General features: G+C 44.4%; 10 protein-coding genes across 10 annotated transcripts; 5 read left to right on the forward strand and 5 right to left on the reverse strand.

The window, feature by feature from the left end:
• Nucleotides 1-79: 79 nt before the first annotated feature.
• EAF01_001434 (uncharacterized protein) lies at nt 80-1,140 on the forward strand (the record flags this gene model as incomplete). The annotated part of the gene is made up of 2 exons (XM_038909684.1): nt 80-249; nt 573-1,140. 2 exons carry the CDS (start codon nt 80-82, stop codon nt 1,138-1,140), a joined length of 738 nt encoding a protein of 245 aa, XP_038774496.1.
• A 366-nt stretch (nt 1,141-1,506) lies between these two features.
• EAF01_001435 (uncharacterized protein) lies at nt 1,507-2,885 on the reverse strand (the record flags this gene model as incomplete). The annotated part of the gene is made up of 2 exons (XM_038909685.1): nt 1,507-2,664; nt 2,760-2,885. The coding sequence occupies 2 exons, from the start codon at nt 2,883-2,885 to the stop codon at nt 1,507-1,509; spliced, it is 1,284 nt and encodes a 427-aa protein (XP_038774497.1).
• A 706-nt stretch (nt 2,886-3,591) lies between these two features.
• Nucleotides 3,592-7,021, reverse strand: EAF01_001436 (uncharacterized protein; the record flags this gene model as incomplete). The annotated part of the gene is made up of 2 exons (XM_038909686.1): nt 3,592-6,597; nt 6,653-7,021. 2 exons carry the CDS (start codon nt 7,019-7,021, stop codon nt 3,592-3,594), a joined length of 3,375 nt encoding a protein of 1,124 aa, XP_038774498.1.
• A 302-nt stretch (nt 7,022-7,323) lies between these two features.
• EAF01_001437 (uncharacterized protein) lies at nt 7,324-9,301 on the forward strand (the record flags this gene model as incomplete). The annotated part of the gene is made up of 3 exons (XM_038909687.1): nt 7,324-7,371; nt 7,469-7,563; nt 7,630-9,301. The coding sequence occupies 3 exons, from the start codon at nt 7,324-7,326 to the stop codon at nt 9,299-9,301; spliced, it is 1,815 nt and encodes a 604-aa protein (XP_038774499.1).
• A 639-nt stretch (nt 9,302-9,940) lies between these two features.
• Nucleotides 9,941-13,696, forward strand: EAF01_001438 (uncharacterized protein; the record flags this gene model as incomplete). Its single annotated transcript, XM_038909688.1, has 4 exons — nt 9,941-10,024; nt 10,150-13,425; nt 13,480-13,580; nt 13,636-13,696. The coding sequence occupies 4 exons, from the start codon at nt 9,941-9,943 to the stop codon at nt 13,694-13,696; spliced, it is 3,522 nt and encodes a 1,173-aa protein (XP_038774500.1).
• A 294-nt stretch (nt 13,697-13,990) lies between these two features.
• On the reverse strand, nt 13,991-14,840 carry EAF01_001439 (uncharacterized protein; the record flags this gene model as incomplete). Its single annotated transcript, XM_038909689.1, has 2 exons — nt 13,991-14,323; nt 14,382-14,840. The coding sequence occupies 2 exons, from the start codon at nt 14,838-14,840 to the stop codon at nt 13,991-13,993; spliced, it is 792 nt and encodes a 263-aa protein (XP_038774501.1).
• Nucleotides 14,841-15,007: 167 nt separating this feature from the next.
• On the reverse strand, nt 15,008-15,539 carry EAF01_001440 (uncharacterized protein; the record flags this gene model as incomplete). The annotated part of the gene is made up of 2 exons (XM_038909690.1): nt 15,008-15,168; nt 15,245-15,539. 2 exons carry the CDS (start codon nt 15,537-15,539, stop codon nt 15,008-15,010), a joined length of 456 nt encoding a protein of 151 aa, XP_038774502.1.
• Nucleotides 15,540-17,844: 2,305 nt separating this feature from the next.
• EAF01_001441 (uncharacterized protein) lies at nt 17,845-20,273 on the forward strand (the record flags this gene model as incomplete). Its single annotated transcript, XM_038909691.1, has 10 exons — nt 17,845-17,848; nt 18,046-18,068; nt 18,379-18,718; nt 18,784-18,836; nt 18,940-18,947; nt 18,997-19,090; nt 19,152-19,319; nt 19,386-19,437; nt 19,497-19,936; nt 19,989-20,273. 10 exons carry the CDS (start codon nt 17,845-17,847, stop codon nt 20,271-20,273), a joined length of 1,467 nt encoding a protein of 488 aa, XP_038774503.1.
• A 791-nt stretch (nt 20,274-21,064) lies between these two features.
• On the forward strand, nt 21,065-22,450 carry EAF01_001442 (uncharacterized protein; the record flags this gene model as incomplete). Its single annotated transcript, XM_038909692.1, has 2 exons — nt 21,065-22,015; nt 22,070-22,450. The coding sequence occupies 2 exons, from the start codon at nt 21,065-21,067 to the stop codon at nt 22,448-22,450; spliced, it is 1,332 nt and encodes a 443-aa protein (XP_038774504.1).
• A 575-nt stretch (nt 22,451-23,025) lies between these two features.
• On the reverse strand, nt 23,026-24,061 carry EAF01_001443 (uncharacterized protein). Its single transcript, XM_038909693.1, has 3 exons — nt 23,962-24,061; nt 23,823-23,901; nt 23,026-23,739 (listed from the first exon to the last, which is right to left on the reverse strand). The coding sequence occupies exons 1-3, from the start codon at nt 23,986-23,988 to the stop codon at nt 23,369-23,371; spliced, it is 477 nt and encodes a 158-aa protein (XP_038774505.1). The 5' UTR covers nt 23,989-24,061; the 3' UTR covers nt 23,026-23,368.
• Between the last annotated feature and the right edge of the window lie 185 nt (nt 24,062-24,246).

Consider the following 24,246-nt stretch of genomic DNA (forward strand, 5'->3'; position numbering starts at 1 on the left):
TTTCTCCCACCTCACCGTCTCTCCACCAACTCCCCACCTCCTCTTCTCATTCTTCACAGATACCCACGATACGATAAACATGGGTGTCCCTTTTGACTATGCGCCAGATAGGCCTGAACATATCGATGCTATCCTCAACGGACTCGATCGTTATAACCCCGAAACAACAAATATTTTCCAGGAATACGTAACGCTGCAGTGTGAAGAGAAAACTTATGATTGCTATGCTAATCTAGCGCTCTTGAAACTGTGAGTTGGAAATCTTTTCTTGCTTTGTCTACCGTTGCTTTTCTCTTTTGCTGGGTTGAAGAATGAGGGGCAGAGTAGGAGCTCAAAGCTCTTGACACATAAGCTCAACGAATCCCAAGCTCGAGAAAGAGAAGATACACTGCGTCTAAATGATGAATGAACGTTTAACGTTCCCTATTACCTGAAACTTTGGAGAATGAATCCCTCCATTTCATGAAGTTTATTATTAGCTCTATCTGAAAGACAGGATATATATCAATTTCTTAAACTATCGCAAAACATCAATTGGAATACATAACTAATGTATCATACCAAAACCACAGTTACCAATTCAACCCCCACCTCACCAAAGACGAAACCATAACCAACATTCTTGTCAAGTCCCTCACCGTCTTCCCCTCCCCAGACTTCAGCCTCGCTCTCCACCTCCTCCCACCCCACATCCTTACACCTATCTCAGCCTCATCATCTCTCCCCGCAGCAGGCGACGCTCCTCTCTCCGAAGCCGTACAAAAGCTTGCCGTTCTCAACACTCTCCTCTCCTCCGCAAACTACAGTCAATTCTGGTCAACCCTCGATTCCGATGATTTATACGCCGATCTCATCGCCGATGTAAGTGGTTTTGAAGAATTGGTCCGTATCCGTATCGCCTCGACGATTTCTCAATCCGTGCGCGAAGTAGCTAGTTCAGAGCTCGAGAACTGGCTTGGAATGAACGGTGAAGCCTTTGAGAAATTCATCAAGGAAGTATGTGGATGGACCATAGAAAATGGCGCTGTCATTGTACCATTAAACAAGGAGAATGAGGCCAAGGGAACCGTGGTCAGGGAAAATGTCAAGATGGAGCAATTCTCGAGGGTAATCAAGAGAGCTTATGAGCAACCTGCTTAGGTGTGCAAGGTTTAGTAATTATGAGATATGCTTGTATGCAAAGGGATAATGGGTTGGAGGTTGGCGTTATATCAGGGTGTCCTTGAGGAACGGGAAAAGATGCATACTCTTTATCTGTTTTGCATCTCCCTCGATAACGAGGATCTTGAGATGAGTGGATGGCTTCTAGACGTCGCATAGATAGTAGCTGCAGTGTGAAATTTTGCTTCACTATAAGATGCACGCGAAATCTGTTGCATGTAGCCGAATGAAATTGAAAAAGTCAAAGCCCCCCATTTATGCTTCATTTCTCATATGGTATTTGCAATAATGGCTATGTATTTATGACGCTTGAACAACCTCAACTCGTCTCCTATTTCTTCCCACCTAACTCTTCCCACCTAACTCTTCCCATTGCACTCCCGCCCATTCTTCTACGTATCCCGTCTTTCCACCTTCCACCCAGCTGGGCACACAATCCTTTTCACAAACCCCCAGAATGACCGTCCCCCAATCCATTCCATCCAGGCCCTTTTCTTCCCTCTCCAACTCCATAATGGCATGGGGTGTTACCTGCACTTCAAATACTCTCCCCGCCCCACAGTTCGCACAGCGCGGTATCTTCCAGTTCCCACAACCATTACTAACTTTAACCTTTTCGTTCCCCTTTCCAGCATCCGCAAAGATCTTTCCCACAGAATCTGTTTTGGAGTAGAGAAGAGGGGAACCACGGAATTCATAACGGATTACTTGTTCCGGATTTTGGGAGAGACGATCGGCGAATTTCTGGAAGGTCGTATCGTGTGCTGATTCAAAAATTTCCTTGTCTTCCTTTCCGCCGGATGATGAGTCGGGTGTATCGTCGACGATTGTAGCTTGGGGTGGTGGAGGTAAGGGCTCTTTATCGAGAGTCTCATAGTCGGCATCTACGAGGTAGTAAAGGGGATAGGGTGCTGGGAGATCTGTTGTAGGCCATGGTTCGTTGGGTGGAGGGGTTTGAGTCGCTGGTTGAGATTGCGGATTGTTGAGGGAGAGGGTAGCTGCAAAGGTTTTTGGAAGGGTATCCTTTGTGGTTTCTGAAGATGTAGGTTCTGGGGCTTGAGGTGGCTTTGCAGCGAGTTCAGAGGTAGCTAAACTAGCAGCTGTAAAAGGATTCGAAGGTGTGTTTCCACCCGATGGTGTAGAGAATGGATTTGAGCCCGTTGCGAATGGATTTCCGGATGTTGATGGCTTGGCTCCAAATAAACTTTCTCCTATCCTAGCTGCTGGCTTTGCGGGCTCTGGTTTTGCTTTCTCTTTCTCCGGTTCTCTTGATTTCGGCTTGCTTGCAGATTCAGCAGTTCGTGTACCGCGTAATGCGCGAACACTTCCTTCCTTTCTCCGACATGTTTTTCGGCGACATGTTAGGATGTATAGACGACGTTCATGATCGGGGAAGTGAGAGGGGAGATCGGCGTTTAGTTGGAGGATGAGAACCATGAGATCGTTGCAGATTTTGCATTTTGCGAGAGCGGCGGATGGAGGCGTGGAAGGGTCAATCCAAGACTGAAGTAAATGTTAATCATATTTCGGATGACAATTGAAGTGGAATAAACTGTAAATTCTATGATTTTCGAAGAATTATCGAATGGAGAACTTACAGGCTCACCACCTAAATAACTGATTGTATCATCTTGAGGTTCTTTCCCAGCATAACCCAGTAAAACATTGGTTTCTGTGTAGTCTTCTTCCTCACCTCTAGATGATTCACTATCATATGGTGGCATTGTGACACGAGTTATCAACAGCGCGCAAGAAAAATGTAAAAAGTAATAATTAGAGTATGAACCGCTTGAGTTAGTTAGTAAATGATATGTAAAATCTTCCACTGATAGATTGCCCCGCGATAACTTTTTTACCCCCACCTAAACTTTTTTTTACAGTAAGCGAGTGAGTGTAATGTAAGGCTGAAGGTGTGGGTTAGAAAATGCTTGGGCCAGATCAGCTCCCGGTGAGCTCTGTAGTTGACTGATCTCCGGTGGACTTTTTACTCTTCCATGTTTGAAGGAACCCGGATGGTTCATTGAGTCCAATCAATTTCGAATGTTGACGTTACATGATTTTGTATTAGTTTAAAATTTAAAAATGAAGCTTCGCACCAGAGTTCCAAGCTTCTCCTGTATAAGTCTTCAATTTGTGGTGATTGAAACGTAGAATGAGATTTCTTACAGAAAGAAATCATCCATTGGTGGCCAAGGGTTCTCAAGTTCTTCTTATTTGCAAATCACATCATTTGAAGGGCCTTGATTTTCGAGACGATCATGCTTTAATTGTATTGTACCCGATGGGTCAACTATCCAATCAGCATCAATGACTATTGCTCAAGACCATGTAATCCCTTACAACACCACTATCATTCTATATCTGGGTATCGTCTAAGAATTTCTTATCTTCTTACATTACATGTCCTTATAGTACTAAAACCGTCTTCTTTCAATGAACTTCTATCCTCGACACCATATCACCTCCCAAACGAGCGATCTCCGCCAACATCGCTGACTGGTTGATTTTGACATTCTTCGCTTCTTCGTCATCCCCATCGTTCTCTTCAGGTTTTACCGCATATGCCAAGTTCACCTTGAAGGTTCTAGATACATTCGTTTGCGGATTCCATAGTCCGCCAATTCGAGAGATATCTATTGCACTACGGAAAAAGACAATGCTTCCACTGTATAGACTCTCTAATTCTTCGCTGAACATTCGCAGGGGTTGATAGTCGACCTTGTCAATGTTCAACTCTGATTGCACTTCAAGATTTTTGAAGCGATGTGAATCCTTTGCTTTCGAGGTACCGGCAGCCTTAGGATTTAAATGAATGACAAAATTATAGTCATTTGTAGATGTTGCAAACAGTGATCTAGTATCCAAGTTCAAGCCTTGGACTTTGACGGCTTTGCAAGCTGATCGCGCAAGAGCGGTCATTCTTGCGGCTACCATTTTCGAGGGCCCCTTGTCAGTAAAAGCGGTTCCGGTTGTGTCATGATTCGACGCTGCAAATACAACAGTGCGGTTCATGCCTGGATCAATCTTTCGCCATGCCTCCAGCCTGGTATTCAAGGTGGAGACATCTTTATCTGTCATCGTACCGGTGAAGTCTACGATTAGTGGAGTGGAACGCCAATCCCATTTCGAAATGAAGAGCAAAGTTCGTAAAAATCCAGACATAGCACTCGATGGCGCCTTCCACGGATAAGGTTGTAGAAAAGCTCGAGCTGCCAAAAGCTCGATAAGCTCACCACTGACATGATCAGAAAGCATGTGGCGATCGAACCATTTCTTAACAAGACGAATGGTTGGTGATAGAAGAGGGAATCGAGTACAATGTGTTGATATGGATTGCGTATGTAAGGGGAGCTGGATATTAAACCTTTTATAGGTAGAAAGTGCTGAAATTGCATCTTCTCGCCATCGATTATCACTGGACTTATCTTTGACTTGGCGTTCAAGAAGTGTCTGTTCTCGCTCATTGTGAATTCGAAGGCGGAACGTGGCGCCCGATGGATAAAACACATCCAAGAAAGCACAGTTCTGTAGTGGTTGATCCTCATTTTCTATGCCAAGTCTCGTGATTATGCCATCGTTAGACTCTGCCAAAAGTTCGCCGATCTTGAGAAGAAAAGCGATCTTAGTTCTTTGGATGGCAACGACGTCATCTGGCCACCTACCAGATCCCTCAAACTGAATCAGCACATCTGCTGGTACATTCAAAGGTTGCCTAGGAGCAAACAAGGGAAGGTCAATTGACGAAGAGCGCAATTGAGGATCTATTGCGGAAAGCTGTTTCAATTGCAACGGCAGACTCTCCATGTCTCTGATGTCCTTCTCGAAAGTATTGTATGCCTGTCCGAGGACCTCAAAAGCTTTAGAGCTATTTCCGTACGAGGGTAATAATTTCTCAAAACCCTCGCCAATGAAGCTCAATCCTTTGCTTATCTCGGCTCCAAAGTGTCGCTTTATAAGATAGGCGACGATATCCTCAAAGATGGAATAAGTTGAACCAGGCGACCATACTAAACTTTCAAGGATACTTCCGTCTCTGAAACGTCTCAACTCGGCCTTCTCACCCCAGAACTTCTGAAACTTTAATGCTTTCTTCTTATCTTCCGCAGGCGGACCATGGTCAGCGAGACGACTGATATTCGCTGGATCAAATAGAACCGCAAGACTCAAAGTCTGGTCATTACTTGTTGACGGCCCCGAGCTCTTAACCGACCAAGAGGTTGTTTCGATGGCCTTAATATCTAAGAGCTTGACCCTATCGGACAAGCCCTCCTTCAAAGTAGCGAATACACGGTTTGCAAAAGTGGTGGTATGAATCTTATGATCACAACTAAACACACCATCTTTTTGGCCGGGAATAGGAATATTTACGATGCAGTCATATTTCTGCAGGATCTGATCGGCCTTTGTGATGAATGCTGCCTCAAACTGATCAAAAGTAGAGTCATTGAGCATCGTCAATGAAGTCTTTGCTTCATCACGCAGTAGTTCGTATGAAAATGGCGTCATTTTGTACAGAATATTGACGCCTCTTGAGCCATCGTAGAATACTGGGCTGTCGGATTTCGCAATCTGGAGATCTGGTGCCTCGTAAAGCACTGGCTTCTTAATCAGATCAGTGGCCGATAGATATTGAACTACTGCCTTGAACATTTGATAGCTGCTATATCCGGGAGATAAAAGGCTATGTCCTCTGGGACCACCTCCTTTCAGCAGCAGAGCTGTCAAGGCGGCCCACTCAAAGTGTCCCAACCCTCCCTGAGATATAGCACTGCCAAACCCTCTCTGTCGAAGCCAAATTCTGCCAAGCAGACACGCATCTTTGAAACCTTCCGATATCTTGGATGCATTATGGAGCAGTTGGAGATATGATTCAAAGTTACAGTCCGCGCTCAAGGACGAATTGTAGAATGGTGAAGGCTCCGGTGTGGTGGCGTCGCTATCTGCTCCTTCTTTAGGGCGAATCGTGTTCTTTGTAGGGCGTAGCTTGGCCTCTGCAAAGCAGCCACGAGCAGCAGCAGGAATGATATGTACCTCAAATCGCGAATTTGGATCCCCTTTTGTGCTAGCCTTCCATCGAGCTACTAGAATCGGATGTAGGCTATTTCCATTTAAAAAATCATATTCCAATGTTAATTCTGGCATTGAAGTATGAAGTCCAGCTGCTATTGTTGCCAGATAGTACGCCCTCTTGTAGAAGTATCTATAATTAAGATAGTCCTTCTCTTGAAATAGTGACTTCGGCATGTTCACAATCATATCGACACACAAAGGTTTTTCGGACTTGACCATAGTCCCCAAAGCATAACTCCCAACAACATTAATGCCTGATGGTTTCGAATATATAAGTTTGTAGGCCGCATTATTGTCGGGTTTAGGATCAGGGAAGGGGATCGCAATATTGTGAGTTTTGGAGAATAATTTAATGGCATCGGGAATCTATGAATCATGTATTAGTACGTAGCATTAGTCAATTACTCGGGATAACGCTTACAAGAAGGGGTTCATGATCTTCAATGCCTTCAATCGCATTTTTGAGCTGGTGCAATACGGATTTTATCCCGGCAGCGCGCTTCTCATAATTTGGTCGCACTTCATCCAGCAGTTCATCTACTTGAAGTTTGAACATACTCGACTTATACAGACCACCGGAATATAGCGCAGCATCCTGGTCATCGTGTCGTCGTTTTGCAGGCGCATGTTTGGGTTTCGATTGGATTGCATCCGCATCATCAGATGAAGAGGCTTCATCTGCCGGAGCATTATCCGTGTCGACACTGTCTACCTTTGGCTTTCGGAGTTGCGGAGCTTCATCATCACTTGTATGTTCTAACTTGCGTCGTTTTGTGGTAAGAGGTGCCATTGTGGTGATATTGTTGATGTACGAATGTTGACAAACTTCTCTCCTCTCTTTCTGTACGAGTACCAAAATTATATTTTTCAAAAAAAGATGTGAAATGTCTTAGCTCCCCATCCACTAATTTAAGCTTAAATTTTAGAGTCCTCTTATCCTGAAACTCCGATAGCGGATAAGATCTTTGATTGCACAATTGTTTAGCATCGTTACAAGTGGGATTCCTAAGTTAAATTTACCCAAAAAACGGACTTCTACCTTTATTAATATACTTCAACCATAACCCTCCGTCTTTACATCAGAAACTCAAAATGTCTGTAATTGAACTCGGAGAGTCCGTACCTGCCTTGACACCACATGTTAGTATTTCGACTTTTCTTTTCAATGTAGCTAAATAGCGAAAAATTCCTATTCGTGAGTCAATCAATATGGTTCATATATCTAATACTTTTCTAGGCCACAAGTGTCTCATTACCAACGTGGAAGGACAATGTCGGTTACGAAGAGGGTGACCAAAGGGTTTTGGGAAAAATGACCACCGGGTATCCTCGGTCAGTTTACTTTAACTCTCATCAACTTTTTACATTCCACTGACGCCGGCTGGTCTCGTGACTCAGATTCTTCATTCATAAACTTATCGTTGCATTCGTCGATGATATCGTCAAAGCATATGGCAGTCAGAATGAGCAGGCAATGCTCTTCCCATCGCCTAAGACTGCCAGGAGCTGTGTGGCGTTCATGCTTTCAAGAGACAAGTCGATATCTCCAAATCAGCTTAGTGTAATCGACTTAGTCCTTGAGCGTAATCAAACCTCATCAGAAGTCCTCGCTAAGATTTCGCCTTCAATCTCTGCTGTTTTGTTCGCCAAGGAATTGTTCCCGATTGCGAAGCAATACTGGCAGCATTCTGGAGACGGAGTTTCTAGCAGAAGAGCCGAATTTTGCCACACTCTCTTCCAAGAAGGGTTCCTAGTGAAAAAGACAAGTTCGCCAAGTCCTCAGGATGGTGGCAAGATGTGTAAAGGTCCCAGGAGATACCAGAAAGGCTCTATAGACAAGACATCTAGAAGCCACAACGGCTCAGGTGTGGGCGACAGCCATTGCTCCCCTATCTCATCGATAAACTCTGAGGCTCGGGAAAGCTTGCAGTTCCTAGAGGAACGCTTTGGTCGAAATCTTGACGTTTCTTTCGTGGACAATGCAAAATCGGCAATTCGCCGTCGGATCGCAGGTTCCTTGGTTGGTGAAGTTGATCTGTCCGAGACTCCGAGCACAGACATGGCCTCCAATATGCGTGGAATTGCCGAGCTCTCTGAGGACGATGTTTACCTTTATCCTTGCGGCATGAACTCGATTTATAATGCCCACCAGATGCTGTTGAAAACCAGAGGTTCTTTGAAAAGTATATCTTTTGGTTTCCCATATGTCGATACTCTTAAAATTTTGGAAAAATTTGGTCCTGGCTGCAACTTCTACGGCAACGGCTCTTCCGAAGATTTAGATGATTTGGAGATTAGACTGAAAGCGGGAGAGAAATATCTCGCGCTATTTTGCGAATTTCCAGGGAACCCAATGCTGAATTGTCCGGATCTAAAGCGAATCCGGGCATTGGCAGATGAATACGACTTTGCCGTAGTGGTTGATGAGACTATTGGAAATTTTATCAATGTTCACGTTCTACCATTTGCAGACATAGTCGTCAGCAGTCTCACGAAAATCTTCTCGGGAGAATGCAACGTCATGGGTGGAAGTGCCATCTTTAACACTGGTGGAAAGTACTATCATTCCTTGAAGTCTGTAGCTAAAACAGAATATGAAGATAACTACTGGGCCGAAGATGTTATGTTCATGGAACGAAACAGTCGTCACTTTGTATCTCGCATTGAAAAAATCAATGATAACGCTGAAGTTATCTGTGATATACTTCGAACCCATCCATTGGTAAAATCGGTTTACTACCCCAAACACAACGCCTCGAGAACTTTCTACGATGATTGTCGTACACCGAACGGGGGATATGGTGGGCTTCTCTCATTTACCTTCAAAGAGATGCCTCAAGCAGTCGCTTTCTATGATAGAATTGAAACTGCGAAAGGCCCAAGTCTGGGAACCAACTTCACATTAACTTCACCTTATGTAATCCTAGCTCATTACCTGGAACTGGATTGGGCGGCGCAATTTGGTGTACCTGCGGAACTCATTCGGATCAGTGTTGGTCTTGAGGATGCCAGTGATCTGAAAGCGAGGTTCGCGATGGCATTGAAAGCAGCGGAAGATGCAACTGCGTGATTATAGTTTAGCCTGCGTGTGATAGATAGCGTTCGGTACATACGTTTCGACAGTATGGGCCGCTTTATTCAAGATATGTAGATAGAACAGCCTAGAACTATAAGATCTTGACACAACACCATAAACAATTCTACTAAGCATAATTGTAAGCAGTATCAAGTCGATCATTCTGGAAGAATTGTAGGATTCAAAATGTGCATTACCGTGTAAAAAGTACCTAATTAGGTATCCATGAGTAAGTAAGTGGTACGCTTCAAAGTAATCAATCCAGTAACCTTACTTGAGTTGAGGACCAATCAAATTCCAAGTGTTTCTTACCTGTTGAAGCTTGGAACTAACTGTATATATCCAAATTGAATCAAACCAAGCTTCAAAATATCAGATAATTAGACGACTAATAATAAAGGTCTGATGAGAGAATTGATGGAATTTGTAAGATTACATTGAGTTTGGCCTTATCGTTCCGTTCACGGCAATTCAAGCAATGTACGCTGGTTGGAAAGCTTAATTCACTGGCGCGATTGGAGGCTTATCAGGTGCTCTCGCGTGTTTGTAACTTATCTTCAACGCGTCAAATGGCCGAACTTAACTTATTTTACAACTCGACTCTGACTTTTATTAGAGTAACTAAATCGCCACATGGCTCCTCTAAAGCGTGCAAGACACGATGAGAGGGGTGTTATTGCAACTGAGAGTGCAAGCTCAGCCTTACGTCATGATAATGTGCGTAACTCTTGAACACCAAGCACTACCCTTTTGCGCCCTTGGATATTGGCAGATGTCTTCCCTCTTCTGCCATACTTCCAGAATAACTATCCATGCCCACAGATGCTGACAGTTTATCTTAGCAACGCAAACGCGCCAAAATCTCCAATGGTGAATCTTCCTCGAGATCATTACAAGCCCGCGACGATAGCCCCTCCAGTTCTTCCGACGACGCCAGCGATGATGACGATAATAATAATGACAATGATGACGATGAAGAAATGACTGCCCCCCCTGGCACTCAGTACGAATTACTTCGCGATGCTGGATTCAAACATTTGGAACACACCGAACACGACGATTACATTGCTACTCAGCAACTTCTTGCCAAAAATCAGACCCCTCACACCAATTGTGCTGCCGAGAATTCCATCATCGAAGAAATTCAGTGTGTGAATTTCATGAACCATAAAAATCTTAAAGTTCCCTTAGGTCCACTTATCAATTTCGTCGTCGGGGAAAATGGAGCTGGGAAGAGTGCAGTTTTGACAGGCATCACACTCTGTCTAGGAGGAAAGCCTAGTGCGACGAATCGTGGAAGCAGTATGAAAAGCTTAATCAAGACAGGAACCGATCGGGGAATGCTTCTTGTCAAATTGAAAAATGAGGGTTCCGATGCCTACCGGCCAGAATTATACGGAAAGTCGATTATCATTGAACGTCATTTCTCTGGCAGTGGTAGCACTTACAAAGTGAAGAACGCAGCTGGTGGGTTTGTAACCAATAAGAAGGGTGATATGGATGATATAGTAGAGTATTTCCAGCTTCAAGTTGACAACCCAATGAATGTTCTGACTCAAGATGAGGCAAAAACCTTCATTACATCTTCTACCCCAGCCCAGAAGTTCGAGTTTTTCAGAAAGGGCGTACAACTCGAACAACTTGACAATGACTACAAGCTTGTTTCCGAGAGTTGTGATCAGATCGAAGTTCTTCTTGATGAAAGCATGGGTGATCTCGAGGCTCTGGAAAAACAGGCCGAGGATGCAGAGGCAAAGAAGAAGATTTATGATCAGCATCAAGACATGAGAGTTGAGAAGAGAGTTCTCAGAAACCAGTTGACATGGTTTCAAGTTGACGAGCAAGAAAGCGAACTGGAGGAGCGCAAAAGGACAGTTGTGGAAACACAACGAAAAATTGAGGAAAAGGAGAAGATTGTAGATGAGAAAGACCGAGCATATCAGACACTTGATGCTTCAGTTGAGCGAGCTTCCGAAAAGGCAAGAATTCTTGGAGAGGAGCTTGTCCCTATCAAAGACGAAGAGCAAGAAGCTAAGTCGAAGGCTGAAGAGGCAGACTCGGAGGTTAAAAAGCTCCACCAGGAACACAAGGAGAGTAAGCTGGAACTCGAAACAGCAAAACAAAAAGCTCGAACCATACAAGGGGAAATCGATGCCGAGCAGAAGCGTATTGAGGATGCCAATGGTGGATCTCTCAATCGAAAATTCACAGAAATCGAATCTGCTAATACGGAAGCTTCGCAGGCGAGAGCCGAATTTGAGAGGAGCCATGGAGAACTGCAAGTATTGGTAGAAAAGAGTCAAGCTGCCAAAAGTGCACTCGAAAAAGAGCAAGGGCCCTTGGCTGCGAAGAGAAAGGAAGTGGAGAACTGTAGGAACAGGCTAAGAGAAATGCAGAACGAACGTCCAGATCCAATACGCATTTTTGACCCGAGAATGCCTGAGCTACTTCGGAGAATAGAGCAAGATCAAGGTTTCGTTCAAAAACCTGTTGGTCCTATTGGTCTCCACGTGAAACTTCGCGATCCTAAATGGTCCGATATTCTCGAGGTAACTTTTGGTAACACCTTGAATAGTTTTGCCGTTACCAACAAACCAGACCAGGTCAGGCTACAGAAAATCATCTCCTCCATGGGTATACTTCGAACTCCAATTTACATCACGCCTCCCAACCCCATCGACACCACAAACAACGAGCCTGATCAGCACTTTATGACCATTTTAAGAATGTTGGATATTGATAGCGAAATTGTGAGGAATACATTGATCATAAATCAAGCAATAGATCAGGTGTTACTGATAGACGACTTAGAAGAAGCAATGCGCATCATGGAGCCTAGGTCTGTACCTACGCATGTTAGACATTGCTTCACTCTCAATCCACAAAGAAGAGGCTGGGGTATTCGCCTGTATTGCAATGGCCCCAACTATCAAAATAGTGCACAGGACTATGTGCCACCATACCGGTTCAAAGCTCGGATAAAAACAGATGGTGAGCGCCGGATTGTCTTGCAACAGGAAACATTGAAACACTGCCAAGCTGAAGAGTCGAGGCTTGCAAACAATTGCCGTACAGCTCAACAGCGTGTTCAAGAGGCAGACAGGGCGATCCAACAACACAAGGTTGCCCAAGGCAGATTAAAGATTCGCCTACAAAAGGCCGAAGAACGTGTTGAATCATTAGAGAATGAATACAATAACCTTAACATTGAGGATGGCTATCTGGATACCCTCAAAGCACAACTGGAGGAAGCGAATGACAATGTTACGCATTACGAAAATGCTTATGGCGCTACTACTCTCGCAAGGACCGAGTACAATACAACGTCTCTTGGCTGTAAAAATGCCTATAGAGCCGCCAAGAAACGTGTTGAAAGTCATGAGAAATTGATTGCCGACGCAAATCAGAAGGTCAAAGCCAAAGAACAGGCACGCGCTATAGCACTTGGGGAGAAGAATGCTGCTATTGCGCAAGTTGGGGTCTATAAGGATTACAAACGAGAAGCCGAAACCAAGCTCGCAGATACGGAAACTCGAGTGCAAGAATACATTGAAGCGGCAACGCAGATATGTGCCAGAATTCCAGTACCACCACATGAGACCAGAGCTAGTCTTGAAGCGAAGTACAAGAGTATTACGGATCAGTTAAGTCAGTATAGCAGAAAGCTTGGGGTCACAGAGCAAGAAATTATTGATGGCTATGCAAAGGCCCATGAGCTCTTGAAGAGCTTCAAATCACGCCGTAAACACATGGAAGAATTGCTGCGACTACTTAAGTATTCTTTCTCTCTGCGCATGAAGCAATACCGCAGTTTCCAGAGACACATTTCCGCCAGATCTCGTATCAACTTCAATTATCTGCTGAGTGAGAGAGCTTTCAGAGGAAAACTTGAGATTGATCACAAGAACAGATTACTGGATGTCCATGTCGAACCTGACGAGACAAGTAATAATAAGAAGGGTCGACAAACCAAGACACTTTCAGGAGGAGAAAAATCATTCTCGTCTATCTGTCTACTTCTCTCTCTCTGGGAAGCTATGGGTGCCCCTCTTCGCTGTTTGGATGAGTTCGACGTTTTCATGGATGATGTTAATCGGGATGTGAGCACTAAGATGATTGTAAGTTACAATAAGCTCTACTTACAAATTTCTCATATGCTAATGTGTCGATAGATCAGCGCTGCTCGACGCGCCGTTGGCAGACAATTTATCTTGATCACACCCAAAGCCTTGGGAGCTGGTATTGACAACAACCCTGATGTGGCAATTCACAAGTAAGTCTCTCGATCGCTAGTCCAAAGTCCATATCTTCCTACTAACATATGACAGACTTGCAGCTCCGAGAGACAGATTGCAGAAATCTATTCCCGAGACGATAAATCCCGCTTAATCCAATCTTACTGTCATTTGCTTCACTTCTAAGGGGCGTTTAGGACTTGTAAAATCACAGCGGGGGGAAATTTGGTGCTATGTCTTACGAAGATATGGCGTTATGGTGTTTACTGGTCCTTGAGTCCAGGTATGGTATTGCCCATGTGGCTGCTGTGGGTGGCAATCTTGATGTTAAAATAACATGAATCTGAATACATGACCTTATTGATTGATCTTGGAATTCCCTTCTACCATTCCTCTCCATGCTACATGAACATCAAAATCCATTCCCCTATCTCATATGAATCATCCACTAAATCCTCACCCCCTTGCTTCTCAAAACATTAACTCCCGCCATCGCAGTGAAACCCACCCATTGACTAATCCCCCCAAGAACTCCTCCAAGCACCTGTGAGTCCCTAAATCTCCTCTCCAAAAACTCGTGAGTGTCTTTGAACCCCTCGGATTTATCTGTCGTCATGTATAATTCGGTAGCAGCGTAGATGGTAGAAAGACTAGCTCGCTTGGTATACCAGGAACTGTCGACAGAAATATCGCCGGATAGAAACCAGATCTCGTCGGAGAGGGAATGCAGTTCGCGGAGGGAGGTGGGGAGATTGGTTGGTAGGGTGAGAAGACTTTGAGCCTGGGGGGGGATGTTAGTTGGGATGTCGATACAAAAGTTTGAGCTAGAATTTACGAACCTCCTGCCATTTATGAATCACATCTTTGTTTCCCATCAACCTCTCCCACGTCAATGCCTTGACTCTCCTTCCCACTCCTTTCGGTGGTTCTCTACCCTCATTTTCTAGAGGTGAAGCAATGAGTTCTGTGTGATTCTTCAAAGCTATTCTTTGGGTGTACAAATGGTAATGTGCTAGACTAAATGCCCCTTTAGGAAAAAGATTTGTGGCGGCAGGTATATAACCGACATCTTGGGCGCCGAGAGAAAGGGTATCAAGAGTGAAGCCGTGAGTAGGGATGTGCGGAAGGGAGGCGCGGAGAATGCTTGTTTCGGTGGGTGGAAAGGGAGAATCCGAGGGAGAGGGGCGGTCGTATGAATGATAAGATTTGGCGGAGAGAGAATTTGGAATTACACGATTGTATTGTTTGGTGAGAGGCCGTGAATGGCGGGGTAGTAGTTTAATTGTGGGAGACGACATGTTTGGGAGGTGGTTTGTGAGGATAAATTTTGGTGGTGTTAATAGTAGAAGATTTTCTAATTCAATACCTTTCAAGGTTCAGCTTGGGCCAACAGTTGCCCGTCCCCCGGGATATCCCGTTAGGCTCGTTTGTTTGCGAGCTCTACTTGGAGTAAGCTCGAGGTAAGTCACCCTTTTGCTTTTTCAACCGCAGAGCCTCGTTGATGAAGAACTTTGGCCGTCATCCATAAGCGGGTGAAGCAATTGTTGGTTAAGTTAGCCGTTCTTTTCGTATTGGTCTCCTTCTTTGGTGCGAATGCCCTTGCAAGGTTACCTTTAATCCACTTTTCTATATGCAGTAAGAAATGTTACTTACCTCTCACAGCACGTATGTCATGTTTTTGTTGGTGTCTTTCTCGTCACACTTTTCGTTACCCCTGGTATGAAATGGTTATTGTCTGCGCAAAGTCCCATTCGATGTGGATAGAGTCGGTCGCAAACGCATTGCGGCATGCAAAGTGGGCCTTCCCCTAGGGATGCAGCGGCAACATCGTATTGCATGAAAGGTTTGGTCTTATTCTGCAAGATACAAACGGGCACATGTGTACATATGATTGTACATATCAGGGGAAATGGACCTATCTCTATATTTTGATCTTGTTCTTCCAGGCCAGAGGAGCTGAAGTCGGGCTTGGAAATGGCACTTCGTGGTTGAGGCATCGTCTCGTGGACATATCAACTTGATTCTGTCGTGCTACGGGGAAGAGCTTCCGTCCGGCAAGCCATTTAAGCCCAGGTATCGTTGCAGATTTCAGCTGCAGGTCATCAATTTTTGGGAATCACCATATCATTGGCGTTTAGGCCCTCCGATTCAACGTTTCTTCCATAGTGGTAATAAGCATGCATGGGATTGCTCAAACCCCCAACAAGTGGGTATGATATGTTTTCGTTCACCTTGCTCATACGTTAATTGATATATTGAAGCGTGTTTCATGAAGACGTTTGCCGAGAGTCATAGCTCGTGGCAATATTGCATTTGCATTTCCATTTCTTTAGTTTTGTTCAATTGGATAAGGAGGACTGAGATCGCATATAATGTGTGAGAGATCCTAGGTGTAGATCGAATGAAAGGGCACTATTGGTGGATACCTACTCCCAGTTCAAAAGACTTCATTGGTTTGCTCGATCTGAAAGGAGGTTTGAGCTTCCTTATTCGATAAACTTGAACCAAACTTGATCGAGCCAATCTTCTCCGGAGTTCGTAGACTAAACTATTTTTGGGACTTGTGCGGGGGTCTGTATGTACGGTGCCTATTAGAGAAATGTGAGTCTCGTAGAAGATTGTTGAACTTCAAGATCTGTAATGGCCATTAGGTAAAAATGAATCCAGGCCGAGGCGATGCTGGAGATTCTTTAACCTGAACCAAATTGAGTAGCATGCGACAAATATCAGTCTGAATAATAGAAATAACTAATATGACCAACAGAGACGGTGAGTTGAGAGGAGTTAGTTATGGGTCCATTGTATCATATATACATGACTACTCGCGCCGTACAACGAGAGTGATCAGAAAGTACACACAATTCATGTTGAATCTAAGGGTCATCCACGGTTCCCCGTTGTGGTCCGGAAATTTCGCTAGACGCTGGAGGGGTGAGGGGGCCCATAATGATACGATCCATAACCAAAGTTAGATATTGAAGGTATGGAGAACAAGTGGTTCGCATGATTATACTCCATACGTCGACCTTCTCATTTCCAACTTGCAAAACAGCGAATCCAATGGCATCGTACCTCAGAGTCCGCTGTACTATAAAAACATGCCCAAGTGCAATCAATGCACGAGCGTGTGAGCGTGTGAGCGTGTGTCAATATGTCTTCGTATGCTGCCATATCTAGAAAGAATTGACCAACAGAGGATGAAGATGAGTGAGTAGAAGATTCAGTAAACAGCCTTACTATGTATGTATGGAAGATAGGTAAGGGAATGTACGGTACGATGTAAGAAAATGCTTCGGTGAGCGATTTGGTTCACTTTAGATAGTAGGTTTAGAAATAGAAATAAATACATATAATCATTTGTGATACTTATCAATATTTAATTACTAATGTCACACCCATGAATTACCGTATAGGGCTAGTATTTCTTATTTAAGAGTGATGATTAATAGATTGTGACTCGGCCTAAGCCAAAGATTGATAGAGAGATAGCTGCCGGTTATCAACCGAAAATGCAACACTTCCTGCGCGCTACCTAGCTATTTTTCTCCAACTCCTCATTACATCGCGTCTTCAATAGGCACTCACACCTTACACCTTACACCCAACACCCATCATCAAAACATCCACCACCTACCACCCAACACCCCCATCCATACAGATTTGAACCACACCATCTTTCATCTGTATTACCTCAAGGAGTAGTACACCCTTGTGAGCCATCTAGTCGGGTAAGGAAAATATAGAAATTTAAATCAAATTTTCTGTATCTCATCCTTCCCAACCCAACCATTGGTCAAAGCAACAGCCAGGTAAGCTCTCACCTATGGCTCAGATGTCATTCATTCCCAACCCACCCCCCAAGACATCCTCAAGTCTTGTTCTCCCAATCCATTCATCAGCTATTCTTCGAGCTTTGTCACCGCAGAAAGGACGCGTTCCAAATAGGCAGATCCAACCCTTGACATTCACCCACGATCTTTTTTGGTAACGCCCTTGTTGACGAACATTGCCGCAGGAAAAAAAAACAGACGCTGTGCCATACTGCCCTTGTTGTAGTTCTTCTTCCTTACGGGTCCCTATAAGCCGCATCGAATATTCTTCACGAAGCTTCACTGGTTCAACTTATTTACCGATTTCGATCAATTGAACGCAACGTTTAATTCGCCCTCACTTAGTCCATAGAATCCTTGTGCGCAGTCACTTAGGAGTCCATTTCGTCTCCAACCTGCAGGTTAAAGCATTAAGCAGCAGCAGCCTCCTGATTCTACTTATCACCTTAATACTTCACTCACAATAGATACAATGGGTATGTTCCCCAATACCCTCCCCTCCATTCCCAATTAGTCCATTCACCTTCTTCCTTATTCACTCAATTTGGTCTTGTTTTATTCACGTCATTGAAACCTTCTGACCTTTGATTCTTCCTTCACCTTTACACAAACCACCCCACCCCAATCTTGCTTCCTTTAGAATATTTTATTAACAATCTATTGTTTGATCTAGCGGACGACTCTTATCGACCACAAGTATGTTCAATTTCTTCTACTTCCTCAATAACCATTTCAGTATAACATTGCGCAAACCTGAGCGTCGGCAATATAAGGCAATCTCGAGAGCCTTATGAGTCTCCGGCTTATGGCATCTCATTTCCAGGCGCAAACTAGTCGTGAGATCCCGTTGATCGCAACGCGCCAGTGCGCTTTTGTGGAAACCTTTCCTAATTGATGGCGTAAGAACCTTGATGGTCCTACCCACACATACAAAAACTCTCGCACAACACAGATTTCCTCATTGTCTTTTGTCTATCTAATGGTCAAAGAAGCTTACATTTCACAGAGAGAGAGATCTCGTTCACCTCGTCGACAACGCTCTCGCAGTCCAGGACGCACTCAACGTCGTCGTTCATATTCTCCTCGCAGTCGCTCGCGCAGCCGTGACGAACATCGCAGAAACGATCGCAGATCTCGATCCCCAATGTCGGGTGCTGCAGGTGTAGGTGGTTCTGGGGGATCAGCTTACGGTGGACAACCACATAGGACATACGAAGAGAGAGCTGCGGCCAGAGAGCAAATGATGAGCACTCTACGTGAATCATCGCAACAAGACCGTCGTGTCTACGTCGGCAACTTATCATACGATGTTAAGTGGCATCACCTTAAAGACTTTATGAGATCTGGTCAGTGTTCGATAATGGAGGTTGGAGTTGGGGATATGGGCTAACCAGGGGTTCGATTTCTTTAGCTGGAGAGGTCCTCTTTGCTGATGTGTTATTGCTTCCTAATGGAATGTCGAAGGTGGGCGCCTATACGTGATTGGCTTTGAATCTTTTCTTTTTCTCTTGGATTTTGATGGAATGTTGGATTGACGGATTGGGACGTTGTTCCGCGGGTATTGTAGGGATGCGGGTAAGTACAAATCTTGACTTGGATGATCTCAAATGCTGACTTGAAATAGCATTGTAGAATATGCTACGAGGGAGCAAGCTCAACAGGCAGTCAACACTCTGTCCAACCAGAACCTTATGGGAAGACTCGTTTACGTTCGAGAGGTTAGCATGCATTCTATGCCGTTTCAACGGTATATCTAACTTTTACTAATTTTTGTAATAGGATCGTGAGGCCGAACCCCGATTTACTGGTACTCCATCGGGAGGCCGTGGTGGCTACGAAGGCGGCGGTCCACCAGGAGGTCGTGGTGGTTTCCAAGGTGGTTTCGGAGGTGGCATGGGCCCTGGAGGTGGAGCTGGAGGTGGAGGACGTCAAATTTACGTCTCCAACGTTTGTCCCCATCTATCTTTACCCTTTTATAACTCTAGTGTCGTGAATATTAACTTAGCGACTTAGCTTCCCTACACCGTTGGATGGCAAGATCTGAAGGATCTATTCCGCGGCGCTGGTATGTTTCCCTTCTGCACTAACACAAACGTGATCAAGATGTTGATCAATACTGCTTAGCCCGAAATGGTGCCGTCGTTCGCGCCGATGTTCATGTTGGTCCTGATGGACGTCCAAAGGGCTCTGGTATTGTTGCTTTCGAATCTCCCGATGACGCACGCAACGCCATTCAGCAGTTCAATGGTTATGATTGGCAAGGTCGCCCTCTTGAGGTCCGCGAAGACCGCTTCGCAGGTGCTCAAGGATTTGGTGGTGCTCGTGGAGGATTTGGCGGTCGTGGAGGCTTCGGTGGCGGATTTGGAGGCCGTGGAGGCTTCGGAGGTGGCCGTGGCGGATTTGGCGGAGGATTTGGCGGAGGTCGTGGTGGATTTGGTGGAGGTTACGCCGGAGGTGCTGGTGGATTCGATGGTGGTGCTGGAGCTCCCGCAGCTGCACCCAACCCTTTCACCGATCACGCTACCGCTGGAACTGAGAGAAGCGAGATTATCTATGTTCGTAACGTAAGTATCACTTGACTCCCCTCATGGTTTTACAAACTAATGCAAAATCTAGCTTCCATGGTCCACTAGCAACGAGGATCTTGTCGAGCTGTTCACCACCATTGGCAAGGTTGAGCAGGCTGAGATCCAATATGAGCCAAATGGCCGATCCCGTGGTACTGGTGTTGTAAGATTTGACTCGGCCGAGAATGCAGACACCGCCATTGAAAAATTCTCCGGCTATCAATACGGAGGCCGTCCTCTCGGTTTGAGCTTTGTCAAATACCAAATCCCTGGTGGTGCCGGTGATGCTATGGAGACAGAAGTCACTCACCTCACACAGGATCAAATCATGTGAGCTCGGATCTAAGCACACGAACTGGTCCCACACCTTACGACACCTTTCGCCCTTGTTACAACACACTTTTCTTTTATCAAGCTCGATTTTCTTATGTGTACTCAAAGATCTAACAACCAAAAAGTCACCGGAGGCTGAGAATTCTCTGCATAGATGAATCCTTGATTCATTTATCATAGAATTGCTCTACTATTTCGTTGCGAGTCCGGAGGTGGATATTATGCGCATTGCTTTCTATGTTTTCTTTCATTCAAAAGTCTTCTCGCAGAAAGGATCTAATAGCAAGTACAATGTCATTAGACGCCTGATACTCATAGCAATACAAGTCTATTTTTGAGATAAAGCCCTTTCCATGGATGAGTGAGCGTGAAATGCCATAAAGTAACGTCATAAAGTGTATGCCAACCGAGCAATGCTAAAAGGACATGATTGTCACCTTGTTGTTCTTGATAAACAATCACAAATACTCGAGGATAACACAATCACATGAGTCATTCAAATTCATATTTGAAGATGGTCGTGAATCATTAATCATCTCCTGTATCATATCTGATTATTCACTCTATCAAAAATGACTTGGATCTTGGTCATATTATATAGTTCTTGAAGTCTCCCCCCCTTGATCTCTTTTAATCGTGAATGTACAACTAATACCAAATCCCGAAATTAACTTTTTATTCTCCTTCAAGAACAATAACACATTAATAATAGAGACATAACGAGACTCACGACCACGATCACACTCATATAACTTCAAACATTTTCCTGCACATTAAAACTCACACATAATTATGTGTCTCATACGCCCTTTTCGATACACCTGCTGCGACCGAACCTACGTCGAAGTCTCCAAACTTGATAGCAGCTGTCCCGACGGATGGCCACTTGAGAAATGTCCCGAAGATCTATGTCTTGTACATGGTTCTAGAGTCAGAGATCAACGGTGGTTGCTTGAGGGTACATGTTGGAGATGTCAAGCCATGGGTGAGGGGCTTGAAGGAGACGATTACGAAGCTAGAAGACCACCTATCGATAATGCTTTTGTGGTTGAGGGTTTAGAAAACTGTAGTCCAGAAGGACGACGAAGAAGAGCTGAACACGCTGGAAATTGTTGGTTTTGTGGTGCGAGCAGTGATGGAGTTAGGGACTGCGAATCATGTGACGGAACGGGATGTGCACGCAAGGGCAAGAATAAAGCTGTCGAAGATGTGCCTGAATGCTCCGTTAAGAAGAAGCGTCGCACAACTGCTACTGTTGCTGGAGGAGGCATTTCCAAGCCTAGAAGAGGTAGACCACCTGGAGGCGGCAAGAAGAAGAAATTGGCAGCAATCAAAGAGGAGAGCCAAATGAATCTAATCTCGTCTTTTATGGAAGGCAATAACTCATATCGGCAAGCAGAATTTCGCCCCGATATTCCAGAATTCTCATACAACAACCATGCTTGGCAATCTGCTGAACAACATGGAGACCCCAACTTACCTAGTTACGGCATGGACGTTGATCACGACCCGTATGCAGGACAATCCCATGGCATGCCTGTATTCACAGATCGGGCACCACTTCACCAATACGACACCATGGCAGAGTACGAAGTGAACCCGCAACAAGTGGAGCGCTCCACAATGGGATATCAAGATCACCTCCAGTCCTCCATCGAATTTGATCACGAGGGATCACATAGTGAATCCAATATTGGCGACGGCGGTGAAGGAGTAAGGTCCGATAATTTAGACACATCTGAGGTACGTTAACATGACCCATATATGAAGAGACATAAACTAATAACCTCTGAATAGAATCAGTTTGTCTTTTCAAACGGCTTGCATCACAGTCATAATACTACCTTTTTGACTCATAATGAATGGCCTGAATATGCAGATAGTTTGACATTTTCCCCTTTGAAGGAGACAAACAATGAGTTCGCATCAGCTCATGATACGGGTATGCAATCCGCGGGCCCGGTTGCACGGGCTGCTCAAATGACGGTCGATCGGTTCACTCCTCAACCACGTTATTTGCCTAGTCCCACACTCTCAGAAGCTCATATTGCTCAACATGCTCCTCCTAACAATTTCATGGCAGCCTCAACCTCAACTCCGACTTCGATTTCCGCTGTAGCAGGCAATACATCTGCTAATGCTTCTCTCCCTATTTCGCGTATCGCTACACCTCCTTAGAGGATTACCATTATTAATCGGCAACATGTACTTACGACATACTTACAAATAGACCTATATCTATACGTACCAGAGTTCAGGATAACTTCTGTGTCATCGTTACGTTTATAATCTGATCTAGATACCCTTCTCTTCTTCTTCTTGTTACTATCTTTTTCATTCTTGTCTCTTCTCTTCTTCTTTAGTTTTCCTAGGCATGGAGGTTTTCAAGTGTTTCTTTTTCTCTATTTGATAGATACTGGCAGCGGGTGGATGGTTTCGCATAGACATGGACTTTGTGACGTTGACATAGACTGGGATGGATTTGTACTATAAGAAGATTTCTTATACGAATGGATTAGTAGATGCTGTGTTAGCTCATGAGCTGAAAGTGGTAGGTAAGCGTGGCAAGGGGTGGATGAGAAGTCAGTGACTTGTTCATATGTGGAAAGGGAAATTTGTCGGAGGAAATAAATGGATTGTTTATATGTGGAATGGGATATATGCTGGTGGCCTGATTTGTAAATATTCACAGGCCGAGGACGGGATTTCATTACCTGTATATTCATCAATGAACATATAAAACGTAAAAGACAGTTCCAGAATACAAGACGTGATAACTAGTTGTCATTCTAGTATAAAGGTTTGTGCAAGAGGATGGCCAAATATTGAATAGGTGGTTGAATTTAATCCTCGAGAATAGAGGCTCGACAACTTGGCAGACGCCTCACATGCCCTTTTGGCATTAGATTAGTATATGCTTCTTTATGTACCAATCCACGGAGGCCAAAGCAGCAATCCCATATATGTGACGCCATGCTGTGATATCAACAACAAAACATCCACGCCCTTTACCATGCTGTTCGGCTACTTCTCCGGATATATCGACATCCAGTCCAGGACACTTTATTCGTCCACCATAAAATGACTTCAATTGCTTCACTTCTTCTCGTCTCCTGGAGCAACAGCAGAAGTGGTACCTATCTTTCTTTTCTTTGCCTTAAGCTTCTCTTTTGCTTTGCTCCTATCTCTCTTCTTCAGCGCACCCATGCCACCTTTACATATTTCTGCATATCTAGCGAAGAAGGAATCTAATTGATCTGGCTGGACAACGGTGGATAGTTTTGTCTTATCTGAACGTTTAGATTTGCCCTTGCCATTTGTCGCACGGATGAGAAGTGGCATGGGGGCGTCGCGTGAAAAGTCTGGAAATTGAGCAGTGAGGACATCGTTGAGAGCATTCATGTCGACGTCGTCGCCGGGAGGTGGTGCTGCGGTTGTGGAAGCATCAGAGGCTGAGTCATAACTATCTATCATGGCAGTTAGAGACCTGTCCATGAAAGTTCGGAAAGGCTCCTCCATTGCGGGAGCATATGGGTATTGGAATACTCACAACATTTCTGTGTTAAGAAGACAGAACCATGATCCTTTTCCCGTCGGGAATCAAAAAGAGGAGCGAGTTTCGAGAAGAACTATTTGCGCAAAAGAATTACTAATTGCTCAAGGCTATATGAGTAGTAATAGAAACATACCTCATCATTACTTAAATGCGACACCATATTGTAAACTGTTGTTATGATGCTCTTTTTAAGCTGCGATCAATGATTGTGGGGGTGATGAAATGTGTGGGGTTCTAGACCAGGCTAAGGCGAGGCTGAAGATTTTCGTCAAGGCTATGGCAGGAAGAAAAAAGTTTGGATAAACCTCAAAATTTCTTATCGGTATCTAAAGATTATCAGATATTTTTTGTCTTTTGAAACAGAACTTATTATATTTCATGATTGAACTGTAATTGTTTACTTAGGAGTTGTAGCATT

The sequence above is a fragment of the Botrytis porri genome (genome assembly GCF_014898465.1).
Source record: "Botrytis porri strain MUCL 3234 chromosome Unknown BPOR_002, whole genome shotgun sequence".
NCBI lineage: Eukaryota > Fungi > Ascomycota > Leotiomycetes > Helotiales > Sclerotiniaceae > Botrytis > Botrytis porri.